General features: G+C 40.9%; 1 protein-coding gene across 1 annotated transcript in view; it reads left to right on the top strand.

Annotated features, from left to right (window-relative positions):
• Nucleotides 1–14,839, top strand: part of camkmt (calmodulin-lysine N-methyltransferase) — a 194,421-nt gene that overhangs the window by 129,022 nt on the left and 50,560 nt on the right. The window contains exons 4-6 of the mRNA XM_062995057.1: nucleotides 3,027–3,087; nucleotides 6,502–6,556; nucleotides 10,115–10,178. Coding sequence (XP_062851127.1) covers nucleotides 3,027–3,087; nucleotides 6,502–6,556; nucleotides 10,115–10,178 — 180 coding nt within the window. The remainder of the gene's footprint in view (nucleotides 1–3,026; nucleotides 3,088–6,501; nucleotides 6,557–10,114; nucleotides 10,179–14,839) is intronic.

The raw sequence follows: 14,839 nt of genomic DNA, 5'->3' as shown, positions 1-14,839 counted from the left end.
TTCCAGCCACATTTATTTATTTACATTTATTACTGGAACCTTATTGGAAAAGACAGAAATTTAAATAAACTACTGTTAATAAAGTAAATGTTTCATTTAACATTAAATTAAATGAATAGGGCTGTATAATATTAGTTTCTCAAATTCCTGTTTATTTGTTTATTTATTTTTTAATCACAGATTTGTGATTCTGATTTTAGAAGTTAATCGTCTGTGACATCACTTTCTGGAAAAGTTGGGACATTTTCTAACATGCAGTAAAAACAAGAATCTGTGATTTGTTTATTCTTTTAAAACGTATTTGTACAAAGAAAATATTTTCACCGTCTTCACTAGGGATGTAACGATACACTTTACCCCACGATGCGATACGATTCACGATTCTGGGTTCACAATACGATTTTTTCCCCCGATTTTTTAAACTGAAATTGAAGACAAATTATGATAAAGTTTTCTTTTATTATTTCTCTTAAAAAAGAAAATAAAATACTGTATTTGTGTTTATCCTTAATTTATCTAAATAATGAATGTATTTTTTTTTTGAGGTAGGTACAAACTTTGCAAAACTATGCTGCACATTTCCCTTTTTGTATAAAAAAAAACTTAAATGAAATTTTAAAACAAATCCCACATTAAATAAATAAATGAATATTACAAATAAAGAAAGTATCTTCAAATCTTAATCGTACTACCGGTCTGTCAGACGTCTACACAGACAGTGATTGGTGTTTCTCCATATATTTTCTATAGGAGATGGATCTGGACTGCAACCGGCCAGTCAAGCAAACACACTGTGTGCCACCATGGACTCTTTTGACCACAGCACACATTTCCAACACCTTTTGGAAACACCATCTGAAATTAGCTTGGGCCCAGAGCCTGCATAGAATTGATTTACTGCTATCTCTTTGTGTTATAGAGTTTCAGGTTGCATTTCTTGATATAGTGGCGGACTGTGTTAAGTTACAATGGTTTTCCAATTTACTCCCAGGCCCATGTGGCTATATTTATCACAGCAGCATGAGGGTTTGTGCTATATTATGAACAGTAAGGGTAAAAGATGTAAATTATATTGTATTGACAAAAAGAATTCTCTTAATAAGTTTGGAACAAAGTGGTAAGCCATGACCTCCTTACGTCTTACTGCTGCATTTACACCTTTCACGTAATACACATTTAAACTGCTTTCTGCTGAACAGCAAGCTTAAAACAATACATAATATTGACAATATTGTCTGACAGTATTGACAGTGTACACTTTACAGCCAAAAGTAAGTGGACACCAGACTATTAGCTTATTGGATGTGTAGATTTGGATCCCGTGTGTTGCTATAACAGCCTCCACTTCTCTGTTAACTTCTGTTTCCACAAGATTTTGGAGTGTGTCTATGGAAATGTGTGACCATTCTGTCAAGAAAGCATTTGTAAGGTCAGGGATTGATTTTGAACTAGAAAGGCCTGGCTCACAATATACAGGGGTTGGACAAAATAACTGAAACACCTGGTTTTAGACCACAATAATTTATTAGTATGGTGTAGGGCCTCCTTTTGCGGCCAATACAGCGTCAATTCGTCTTGGAAATGACATATACAAGTCCTGCACAGTGGTCAGAGGGATTTTAAGCCATTCTTCTTGCAGGATAGTGGCCAGGTCACTACGTGATGCTGGTGGAGGAAAACGTTTCCTGACTCGCTTCTCCAAAACACTCCAAAGTGGCTCAATAATATTTAGATCTGGTGACTGTGCAGGCCATGGGAGATGTTCAACTTCACTTTCATGTTCATCAAACCAATCTTTTACCAGTCTTGCTGTGTGTATTGGTGCATTGTCATCCTGATACACGGCACCGCCATTGGATGCACATGGTCCTCCAGAATGGTTCGGTAGTCCTTGGCAGTGACGCGCCCATCTAGCACAAGTATTGGGCCAAGGGAATGCCATGATATGGCAGCCCAAACCATCACTGATCCACCCCCATGCTTCACTCTGGGCATGCAACAGTCTGGGTGGTACGCTTCTTTGGGGCTTCTCCACACCGTAACTCTCCCGGATGTGGGGAAAACAGTAAAGGTGGACTCATCAGAGAACAATACATGTTTCACATTGTCCACAGCCCAAGATTTGCGCTCCTTGCACCATTGAAACCGACGTTTGGCATTGGCACGAGTGACCAAAGGTTTGGCTATAGCAGCCCGGCCCTGTATATTGACCCTGTGGAGCTCCCGACGGACAGTTCTGGTGGAAACAGGAGAGTTGAGGTGCACATTCAATTCTGCCGTGATTTGGGCAGCCGTGGTTTTATGTTTTTTGGATACAATCCGGGTTAGCACCCGAACATCCCTTTCAGACAGCTTCCTCTTGCATCCACAGTTAATCCTGTTGGATGTGGTTTGTCCTTCTTGGTGGTATGCTGACATTACCCTGGATACCGTGGCTCTTGATACATCACAAAGACTTGCTGTCTTGGTCACAGATGCGCCAGCAAGACATGCACCAACAATTTGTCCTCTTTTGAACTCTGGTATGTCACCCATAATGTTGTGTGCATTGCAATATTTTGAGCAAAACTGTGCTCTTACCCTGCTAATTGAACCTTCACACTCTGCTCTTACTGGTGCAATGTGCAATTAATGAAGATTGGCCACCAGACTGGTCCAATTTAGCCATGAAACCTCCCACACTAAAATGACAGGTGTTTCAGTTATTTTGTCCAACCCCTGTATGTTCCAATGCATTACGAATCCCACTTCCAAAGTTCGAATTCATTTTAATGGGATTGTGGTCAGGCTTTGGCACATGTCACTGAATTTGATCAGTTTAACAGTTTAGTGTTGTGTGATACAGTGAGAATCAGTTTGTCTTATTGGAAGTGCTTCAAAAAGGTCAACAGTTCCTGGGCCAAAGTTCATTTAGGTGCCCTATGAAGTGACTTAGGCAGAGAGGTAGACAGCTCTACCAGAATTGTAGTTTTACTGATTTATATTCATATATCTATTATCTTCTCTCTGTCCCTTTTCTCTGGCAGGTGTTTGGCCCTCGGAAGAGGTGATGGCCTACTACTGTTTAAAGAATCGTCACATGTTTACGTAAGTCTCCCTTCTTTCTATCCCTCTCTTTAACCCCCCTCTCTGCTCCTCTTGCTCAGGCCATTTGACACAGATGTGAGGGGCACTTTTTGATTTGCACTCAAGGCGGTGTACGAGCCTTTGATTTCCTGTTTTTACATTCAAGAGGCAGACGAGAGGAAGAGAAGCTTATCGATCACCCAGACACAAGCTGAAGGTCAACTGGGCATACAGGGATGGGTGCTGAGCCCGTGGGCTTCTGCTCTGTGTGTGTGTGTTTGAGAGAGAGAGAGAGAGAGAGGTCTTTAGGCACTTGCCTATACACCTGTACTATTGTTTCTGTAATATTAGTTTTACCTTCAAATATTATCTTTGCTGCTTTAATGTCACATTCCTTTCTCTTAACAATGTGTGTGACCCATCTTAGTGGGTGTGTCAGCCAGATCTTTTAACTTGGTTGATCTGTTATCAAGCACTTCCTATAAAGAGAGTGAGATCAGGATAAAGAAGAGCACAAGCGAGAGGCGGAGAAAAAAAAATAAAAAATCTATCACCATCCTCATCTTTGCAGTCAAGCCTTGCAGTTTATGCTTCTTTATCCACTAGCCCACTGTATAGCCAAATAGCTACCTGTCACTGGCTCTTTGTCTTTGCTGAAGCTCACACTAGCAGCTTTATGCACATTAATTTTTAATTGCACTTCTTGTAACAATCATCCCTTCATCCTCTTTTCAGAGTCTCCCTCACTGAAAGCTTATATATTACACACTGCTCAAGACATACACAGAATTGCTTGATTAAAGTCAGCCAGTGACAGACTGGAGTTGTTTTTCTCTGTCTTTGTGTAAGAGCTTAAAATGCTAAGTACTGAATTGTCTTTAGTTAGCTTTTTATTATAAAATATTTATTTACACTGTAGCAAACAGTTTTATTTAACTGTGACCAAATACAACAGACCTGACCGGAAATGAATAAAGTTTATTTATTCATTTAATTGTGGTCTTTCATTTCCGCTCTTGTTTATTCTGTGTCGTTCTCTTTATGGGAAGTACTTGATAACAGATCAACTAAGTTAAAAGACTTGGCTGACACAGTGGCTAAGGGGTAGCACTGTCGCCTCACAGCAAGAAGGTACTGGGTTCGATCCCCAGGTGGGGCGGCCCCGGTCCTTTCTGTGTGGAGTTTGCATGTTCTCCCTGTGTCCGTGTGGGTTTCCTCTGGGTGCTCCGGTTTTCTCCCACAGTCCAAAGACATGCAAGTGAGGTGAATTGGAGATACTAAATTGTGCATGACGGTGTTCGATATAACCTTGTGGAATGATAAACCTTGTGTAATGAGTAACTACCGTTTCTGTCATGAATGAAAGTGTAAAAAGTGTGACATTCAAATCCTAATAAACAAACAAACAAACACACACAGTGTTGTGAGGATTTACACACACAGTAGTGTGGAAAAAACGTGGGGTTAAAGCAGCAAATTACATGAATATTTCTGCAATATTAACATTTATGTTACTCACAAAAAACTATTTAACGGTTAATAATTAGATAGTTCATTATTATTAATGATAACTATTATTATTATTTGTTAAATAATTAATCATTTAATGGTTAATCCAACATAAATAAGGACAACTTAAATTATCTTCAGTTATTTATCGTTTGCTATATTCTCAACAAGTGGCCAAGTTCTTTTGTGGCATACACTAAGAGAACAGACTGGATTAAATTCTTGACTCTTACTATGGGCAGGTTCAGTGACTCTGTTGTGCTCTATCATGCAACTTTGTGCACACACATTTCAGCTGCACAATTAGCCTTTATCATCCTGTGGAAGCTTATATACTACACACTTTAAAAGTCTGTATAGAGTTTAAAATGCTGAGCATGTATTTGATTGACTTCTTAAATAGTGAAATTATTCTATTTAAACAGCAATGGCAAGTGTACGTGTGGCTTATATTAAGAAAATGCTACAGGCTTAATTGCTTGACCATGTTATGCTGTGGGGGCATTTTGCTGGTATGGTTTGGGTCTATATTTTACCTCTTAGACCAGGTTAGTCTGACCTAAGAGTGTAGGGTTACCCATGGACAGATCTTATCTGGCACACTCCTTTTTATAATATAAAGTTAAAAGTAACCCACAATATGTACAAACCAAAGTCCTCCATTCAGCTAATGTACCAAGACAATGCTCAGCGTTTATTCCAGTAAACAGATCTTTCTTCTGCCTTTAAACCTGAACTGCTGTAGGTGTAGGCCAGGTGTGTCCAAACTTTTTTGTTGGGGGGCAGATGGAGTAAAAAAAAAAGTGCAAACACCTGGGGCCCCAGTCTCTTTTATATAATATAATAGACCTACTTGATTTTCATTTTATTTGAGTGACTAATGATCTATCTTTGACAGTGTTTTGTAAACTAAGATGTTGCCAATTTCACTCATCTGTTTATAATCCTAATATGAAGATTAGTATACTTCTTTAAATTAAACGTACCCACTTCCCTTTGAACTCAGTGAAAAAATATTTCTTTTCCCAGCACGCCTGAAAACTTATTTATTCTCTGCCATGTTTATCCAGAGATTTAGGAACATTAATGTAGATTAATGTAGATGTAATGTTAATGTTTGCGGATGGTGAGCATTTTAGATTTGTTTTACATGATAGTGACACCCAGAGTTCAAACAGTTCAAGCACTGTTTTAAAAGCAGGCCAATATTATGTTTAAAATGTTTAAAATAGGACACTTGGGTGGCGCAGCAGTCTAATACAATAGCATAACACTGCAGAGTAAATCTCAGCGGAGCCACCGACCTGTACGGGCGTCCACACAAACACAGTTGGCCGTGTTTAGGGGATGGAGGCTCGGACAGGGTCTCTTCCTGCTTTTGCTGTGATATACCATCTCCAGGACCGGTCTGGGCTCGTGCTGTAGTTGGGGAAGGGATGGGTGTGTCACATGGAGCCTACTGTGGCTCTCTGTATGTGATATGGCTCTGTGTGGGAGCCGAACACTGACAGGTGATAAAAAGTGGCTGCAGATTGGACGCGAATCAGAGAGGACATGTGGTGATTCGGCTCCCCTTGATCAGGTCATAGGTTGTGCAAGCTTCAGCGGATTCATAATCAGGGATAAGAAATAACTAAGAAAAATTGCTGATAAGAAAAATTGCGGATAAGAAAAATTGCTGTGATTTACATATGGTTGGTAAAGTTAATGTGAATAACTATGTATGGATTTAGATTTCTTCCTTCTAGAGTTCTAGAGATCAATAAGTGTAGTGGAATTGCATTCCAGTCAATGGCAGCCTCCTACAGGGAGTTATCGCACCATTAATAAGAGTTATTGTAAATGCTCAATATTCACCCAGCTTCTTTTTTTTCTTTCTCTCTACATGTCTCTGGCACTGCCACTGTCACTTTTCCACTCATGTAGGGGTTCCTCTGTTTGTGAATTAGGTGGAGGGATGACATGTCTCGCTGGGCTCATGGTAAGTGAATGATGTGTGTAACACACATGCACACAGACACAAACACACAACCCAGTCACAGGCAAATGGGCAATTTCAGCATGGATACCCAAACACAGACACATTGTAAGCAACCTAAAATGAGTTCAAATACACGGGCGTTTCTGCTTCAGCGGTCGCGGACCAACGGACTGTCTCCGCATGAGCGTTCTTACACGCAAGCCTGCTCATACGCTAAAGCATTTGCATATGCGCGCGCACTCACGTCCTGAGGGTGAGTGGTGGTCCGTGGTAGATGAACACTCGGAAAACTGATTGATCTTCTGCCCTATCTTCATCCGACCTGCCTCCCTTTATCTCGTCAACTCAATATCCCATGTGTTGTGACATTGCGCTGCACCAGTAAAAAGCCCCCACTCCACTTCTTTCCTTGTTTTCTGTGCCTTATTACTTGTGAGTCCTTAACACCAAAGAGTCCACTCCACTTCACTCATCTTTGCCCTGCAGGCAGGGGGTATCTGCAGTGCCAGCCATGTTCCTCTCTGGTGGCTAGTGAAATGCCCTTGGGTCCTGGTGCCCATTTGGACAGCTGGTGGTGCAGACTTCTTCGACCTGGTCCAATTCCTCATGGCATGTGGAAGAGAAGAGATAGAGAGTTTGAGCTGCATTCAAAATGCCAACCAACCTAAACACTGCCACATCACCCCACTGCTGCGTTCTCTTCACTGGCTTCCTGTAGCTGCCCGCATTCTGTTTAAAACACTGATGCTTGCCTACAAAGCCAAAAATGTACCAGCCCCAAGCTACCCCGCTCTGTATCACGCAACCTCTGAGCCACTAGTCTCGCTCGACTTGATCCTCCACCCAGAACTCAGGGAAGACAAGCATCAAGGCTCTTCTCTGTACTTGCACCCAAGTGGTGGAACGAACTTCCCTTGCCTGTCTGAACATCTGAGACTCACACTGTCTTTAAAAGGCGATTAAAAACCCACCTCCTTACTTAGCACTTTAGCTGAGAACTAACATGTTCTTAACAGGGTTAGAGTAAGAACGTGTTTACTGTGTAAGCTCTGGATAAGAGCATCTGCTAAATGCTGAAAATGTAAATGTAAAATGTAGTATCAAGGAAAACAGAGTAATGCAATATTTTGCTCATCAGGAAACAATTTGTAATTTGGATATGTATTGGGTGTGGCTCCTGCACAGCTCCAGAATCCTATGAATGGGCTTGATTCTTCAAGACAACATGAATATAGTATTATTTTGTGATATATGTTGTCATTCATCTCTTTATTCATCCATTCATTTGTAGTAACAGCTTCATCCTGAAACCTGGATTCACTGGGTGCGGCTGAAAACACACCTTCAACAATGTTGCGAGCTTTAGCAGGGCATCACATAATAACCCATTCCCCACACCCTCTAGTGTCTGCTTTTGGTTTCTCTGGTTTCTGGACGGCTCGGTGGTTAGCACTGTCACCTCACAGCAAGAAGGTCCTGGGTTCAATTCCCAGGTGAAGCGGTCCTGGTGCTTTCTGTGTGGAGTTTGCATGTTTTCCCTGTGTCTGTGTGGGTTTCCTCCGGGAGCTCCGGTTTCCTCCCACTGTCCAAAGACATGCAAGTGAGGTGAATTTGAGATACAAAATTGTCCATGGCTGTGTGTGACATTAAATACTTAAACTGATGAAGCTTGTGTAACCAGTGATTACCTGTCCTGTCATAAATGTAACTGAAGTGTGTAAAACCTGACGTTAAAATCCTAATAAATAAATAACACCTCCCAAAACATGCCAGTAGGTTTATTTACTTCTTCAGATTACCTCTAAGTGTGAGGGAATGGGTGATTGTGTGATGCCCTGCTAAAGCTTGAAACATTGCTGACAACATGTGTGTCAAAATAAAACTATATTCCTGATGTCTTGCTAACATGGAAACAAAACAGTAAAACAGTACTATAAAAATTACACATTTACAAAGGAAAACAAATACAAAAATAAAATGTTCATTTATTTCCACTAACTGCTACATCCTGGCCTTTGTTAAAGTAAATCCAGCACCACCTGAAAGCAATGGTTGCAAGTTGGGGTGATGATTCCAAAGATCGCTCTAGCACTTAAGTTAGGCTTTAGTTTTTTAGCCATGAAATCCCAATTCATTAGCTCACATTGTGCATCTTTGTGCTGATCTTCCTTTAAAAGCAGTTTGAAACCAAGTAGTTTGCCTTGCAGTCTTTGGTGTGTTTTAGCTTTTGCAGCTTGTAAGGTTACCACTACACAAGAACCAACTTGTTAGAATCCAAGAACAGTGATATGTTAAAATGTTTTGAGCTCTGCGCTCAGGTGGCTCAGTGATAAAACACGCTAGCACACCAGAGCTGACATTTCGATTCGGAACTCAGCTCTGCTATCCGGCAGGCTGGGTGCCTACATGAACAATGATTGGCTGTTGTTCATACAGGGTGGGAGCCGGACGGGAATTCCTCGTAACTGATGAAATTACGACCTCTGCTGGCTGATTCATGGCGTCTGCACAGAGTAGAGGAATAATGCTGATCACGGTGTGGCTCTCCATACACAAAGCTGATCCGCATATGAACTTGCCTCATGCAGGTGAAAAGATGCAGTCGGCTACTGCACACGTGTCGGAGGGGGAGTGTGTCAGTTTCGGTTCTTCTCAACCAGGGCAGGGATTAGCATCAGTAGAGAGGAAGCATAATGCAATTGGGTAATTGGACACCCAGTGCATTAACAAAAGCTTCAGAAGCTCTAGTTCTACTGCCTGTGTCGTCTTTATTGCCTTTCCTGACATTTGAAGCTCTCAAATGTCCCTCAAGTATTTTTCCTGCCTCGCTATGTCTTACTTTTTTCTCAAATGCTCCTACAGAAGTACTCACAAACACAAGTGCAGTACACATACTTACTTTGATATCCCAAAGAATGCCATTTCCTGACCTATACACAAAAACACACACACAAACACCCCAAACCCCCTCCCCAGAATCCTCTCAGGCTCACCATAGGACACATTTCTTCTACAAAACTACAGCGACTCAAACCCACCGATAAAGACGAGCCCTCAGATGAGAAGACGGCGTGAATGAAAACACACCGTAACAAAAGGAGAGAAAAGACTGCGAGCACAAAAGCGCCGGACGACGCAGCGCAAAGTTATATGAAGGGCATCAGGCAGGCCTGGCGAGCCGAGTGCGGAGTGACAGTGGAGCGCGATGGCCCTGTCTGATAAACGCGGTGCTGCAAATGAAAGGCTCGGTGCTCGCCATCATCTCCTGTCACAATGCAATTACCCCAACTGAGTGATAGCAAGATAGAGGGCTTCCAGCCATGGGGGATGATAAAAGTATTGACTGATTTGATTGAATGATTAAAATAATGCAGACATAAAATGAAAAAAACGGGCCGAGAGACAGAAGAGGAGGGATGGGGGGGTGGGGGTGTACGAGAGGCAGAGTAGTCCTATTGGAGCTTTTAACATTCCGGGAGGTGCATGTCTGTATGTATATGATGGTTGTTTTGTTTTGTTGTCTTTCAATTCTCAAGTTTTCATCATCGTTTCTTGCAGATTGCTGTCTGCGCTGATGTGAAGGAAGTGCTTCTGTCTGATGGGAATGAGAAGGCCATCCAGAGTATCCTCCTCATACTGAGCAATTGCTGTGTACTGGTCTGAGTGTGTGTTTACCCGAGGGTGAGGTTGTTTCAGTTCTCTGTTATCACACGCTGATTTCTTTGTTTGTAATACAAAAAATGCAAATGCCCTGGAAATGCTTTGGCTTTCAGACCTTCAGTTCAATTTTGTGGATCAACATTTAGTAGGATTTAAAATAATGTGGACTTATTTGTGTATACAGTCTAGGCTACGTTTAAAATGATGTTTTTTAGCATTTAGAAACTTGAAAAAGGTGAACAAATCACAGCTATCAGCTTTCCACCTACGCCACACTTTCTCTAAGGCCTATTGACTTTAACAAAGAAACAGCCTTTTGTTCCGTTCTTCTGGTAACCAAAGTTGTTGTCATCTTCCTCCTTCCACTAGAGCGTGGTCGCCTATTCACCAGCCACAAAAACAGAAGCAACCTAGCTGACGGCAAATACATCAAAATTACAGCGTTCATTAATACAACAGCCAATTCCATGCTGACAATAGGCCTTTATTGAATCTCAGTTCTAGGCGAACAATAGCCGTGACACGAAAACGCACACAATTCTTTATTGAGAGAAGAGATTTGTTTAAAGAAAGGATTCCAATTGGAGGGGAAGGGTGTCGAGGCGGATAATCAGAAAAGACACGCTCGCAACAGTCAGAGCCGGTGCCTAAGCCATTTCCTCTTATAGAGAGTGAAAAGGCTGCCAGTGGGTTGATAGAACATTAATTGGCAGTGCTTTGTGCGAGAGATGTTTCTGCCATAATAGAGCACTGATAGATCTGATGATATGATTGGTGCCAGAATACCACCGCTTGTCCCTGGAGAATGAAATAATGTTTTCCCACGTACATTGTAGGGGTCTTTATTAAAAAAAAAAAAAAAAAGCAGAATTGAAGGGTAGGCAAGCGGTTCACATAGTTATATTAGTCCACAATAGACTGGTGATATGATTACCCTGAACTGAGCCAAACTTATAAGTCAGGGATTTTTCGTCTACAGAGTTCTATAGAAACATTTGGCAACCACTGTAAGTTTCTAAAAATGCTCATAAAAAACAAACTTTAGAAAATATGGATTTTTTTTAAACAGTACATGTTTAGCTAGCCATTGACAAGTGGAGTTGGTAAAATGCAAAAGCACTTGCTTTGCTTTACTGTTTAAAATGTAACTTTGGCATTCTTTATCAGAGATGAGGCAGTTGCACTTTTTGCTGTTAGTCAAAACAGTTTTTGTGTTGTTGGGCAAGATGCTTTTAAACAGTACAAAAAGCAGATCCTAAAAGACTGACTTTCAGACGCAACTCCAGTGGAAACAACTTTGACCAGAAATGCACAACTTAATGTATTAAAAATGTGTGCATGTAGATGTAGCAATCAGGAGTGCTGTTCTGGTATTCAGACACTAAAGCATTTTACTTCTTACCCTCTGTACAGACAGGTAGCCTTGTTTCGCCTGTTGCTGCCCGAATTGCTGATTGCTCATCGCTCAGCGTTCACACTGGAAGCGTCAACATTGCCTGGGTGTTTGGTTGCCATGGTTTAACTGACACCATGCAAAAAAAAATAATAATATGTATATATATATACTGTATATATATATACTTCCCACACAGTTTTACCACAAATTATGTTGCTAAACTTAAAATCCTGAATGCAAATTGCTCATTTATAAATTTCATCCCTGCATAGTCCATCACTGTCTGTGCAGTCAACATGACAAGAAAACTATTTGTTCTTTGCGATTGCTGTTGTCTAATTGCAGAAGTTTGACACATCAACAATGTGTTTCTCTTCCATCTCTAGTAGGAACTTTTATCTAGGAACCAAAAACGAAGCACACCGGCAGAGATAACACGCTTAGTGCTTTACTCAGTGCTCAGTTCCTACTGGTAATCGTCACATTGCTTCAATCCTAATTTGCATAAAATTATACTTTGCTCAACTTTGACACACCCTGATCCTCATTATCCCTCGACTCTGTGCAGTCACCATCAATCAGCCAGCAGAGGTCGTAATTGCATAATTTATGAGGGATTCCCTTCCAGCACCCCTACCCCTTAGCAACAGCCAATTGTGTACAATTAGGCACCTGTCGGATGGAAGAGCTGACTTTCAAACCAATGAGTCTGCATCATATTTACTAAACAGTTTGTCAAAATAGTAGCAATGCATAGTAGTGTAGTAATTTGGATTAAGATCCAATAATTATACTATAAAATGTGTTCATATAGTCCAGTCTAATCAAGTCAGAGCTTCTACCCACACCTGTTTTCATGTCTTGACTGCCCTCAGAAGTGGCCAGCAAGTTTGGAGGCTTCTAACTGAAATCATTTTGGAAGTGTGTTCGACTCAGCTGTGAAGACTAGTTAAAAAAAATGTCTTTGTAATACCAGAAAAATGCCTGATTTTATCTTTGACTTACACTGATGCTCTGCTGTTCTTTCTCTTCAACATGTGTATCTTTTGAGTATTTCGTTTCTTTCACCTCCAAAAATATGCAAACGATTGACTGGCTGCTTTACATTTCCATAGTTGTAAGCAAGTGAAAGTATGAGTGTGTGATGCTGTCTGATGTACGTTTTATCTGTGTCTGCATGTATGTGTGTATTTGTGTGTATGCCAAAGTGAGATGCAGCATCTGACCCCTTTCCCACTGGGCTTCTCCTGATGAGATTACACTGTAAGCTCTACTCTATCTTCTTAACAGCTGATCGCACCCGTGTGACACACTTTTCCAGCCTCTCATGCCCTACGCTCTTCTACCGCTGACAAATCCTTCGAACTGCTTCCGGCTATAGATTGGATTTGCTACGCCTGTTTGGCGTATAGAGCGAGAGAAAGCTGGAGGAGATGAGGGAGAATCCTAATTGAATTAGATTAAACTGTGGTCTGGTCTATTAATAGTTGGGCCGCCATCGACATTGCGGTACAGCGTACTGTGCGAAGGCTTATAGGAAGCAGTGGCTGAATGCTAAAAGCCTTTAGGTTTATTGTCTCTGGGGAAGCTTTGCATTAGTTTGTGTTGGATTCACTGGTAATGTGAGGATAAGTGTAGGGGAAATGTTGAAGGGAGCAAGAGTAATGGAAGGGAGATGTAGCATGGTATGTCTGGTATGGTATGTCCTTATTTGACAGAATAGATTATGGAAATTTGACATACATGTTGAAAAAAAATTCAGGCTAAACACAGTCACAAGTCACAAGGTCAATAATAAGGTGCCCACCGTGTATGTACTACATCATGCAGTACTGCTTCTACACATACACACAGCTGCAATTGGAAATATTCAACCTCCCTCACCTTAAAATGTATTATAGTTATGTGTAAACAGAATAGAATATTTATTTTAATAACATAAGTTGACATAATTTTGAGTTTAAATGAAAAATATCTAGCTCTCTTGACGAATGTCCATGTGCACTATTAAAGAACAGTGCACTATTAAAGAACACCCAGCTTTAGTACTTGGTGGAACATCCTTTTCTCATAATTACCCCAATAAGCAAATCTGGTAAATGCTTACAAGCTTCTGACACTTCTCTTGTGTGATCTTCACCCGTTCTGCTCGTGGAAAATCCAACTCATTAAGGTAGGAACGATGGAATTTAAATCTAAAGACTAAAAAGGCTACTTCAGAATATTCCAGAACTGATTCCTTTACTAAGCAATGGCTGCCTTAAAAGTGTGTTTAGGATTCACCACAGAAGACCTTTTCATTCCTCCTTTAACATTCCTCCTTAAAATGTCTTGGTGCCAGTCACATGGTCAAAATTGCCAATTTCTGCCAGGAAGAATCATCCCCACATCATCACATTAATTCTACCTTCCTGCAGTGGGGATAGTATTCTTCTGGTTATGAGTCTCACCCTCCTTGCATCAGACAAATTGCTGATCCATATGGCCAAACAGTTCCAGTTTTATCCGACCATTCCTGTGTTTCTTGGTCAAGAATAATGTGTCTTGGAATCCGACCATGTTGTCCTTGGTTGTTAAGGGATCTGGCTATGGTTGTCACTGTCACATTTGTCCCAGCCTATTTTAGGTCATCGTTTTGCAGTAAACCAGTTTTTTTCCCCGTTGTCCTAATGAGATTACTCCCACAGTTAGGCAAGTTTGCCGCTGCACATTAAGTTTGGAACTTGATATTCCCAATGATATTTCTAAGAATGTTCAAGAAATACTTGGGAATCTTCCTATACCTTTTACACTTTTGATGCAACACACATTTGTGGTTGCAACACACCTTGAACACACCTCTGAGTGGTGTTTATATAACACATCAAGACAAACTAAAGACATACTAAAACAAATTAAGGTGCACTGTTGTGTTTAATCATGCTGTAACCCAACTTTAGGTCATACAGTCTAGCTTTAGGTTTTACGAAGGAAGTAAGATAGTGAGCAATTTAATGGGTGAATGAATTGATGTTTGATACCCTGAAATGGATGTATTCCTACATTGTGCCCAGTGCTTCCAGCTAGGGCAGGGTAGTGGTAGATTGGCGGTTAAGGTACTGGGCTAGTAATTAAAAGGTTGCCAGTTCAAGCCTCTGTTGGGCCCCTGAGCAAGATCCTTAACCCCTTGTAAGTTGCTTTGGGAAAAAGCATCTGCTAAATGCCGCAAATGTAAACCACAAGATCAA

Source organism: Trichomycterus rosablanca, chromosome 5 (genome assembly GCF_030014385.1).
Source record: "Trichomycterus rosablanca isolate fTriRos1 chromosome 5, fTriRos1.hap1, whole genome shotgun sequence".
In the NCBI taxonomy this organism is placed as follows: domain Eukaryota; kingdom Metazoa; phylum Chordata; class Actinopteri; order Siluriformes; family Trichomycteridae; genus Trichomycterus; species Trichomycterus rosablanca.
Note: the sequence above shows the minus strand (reverse complement) of the source record. Positions and strands in the feature narration are given on the sequence as shown.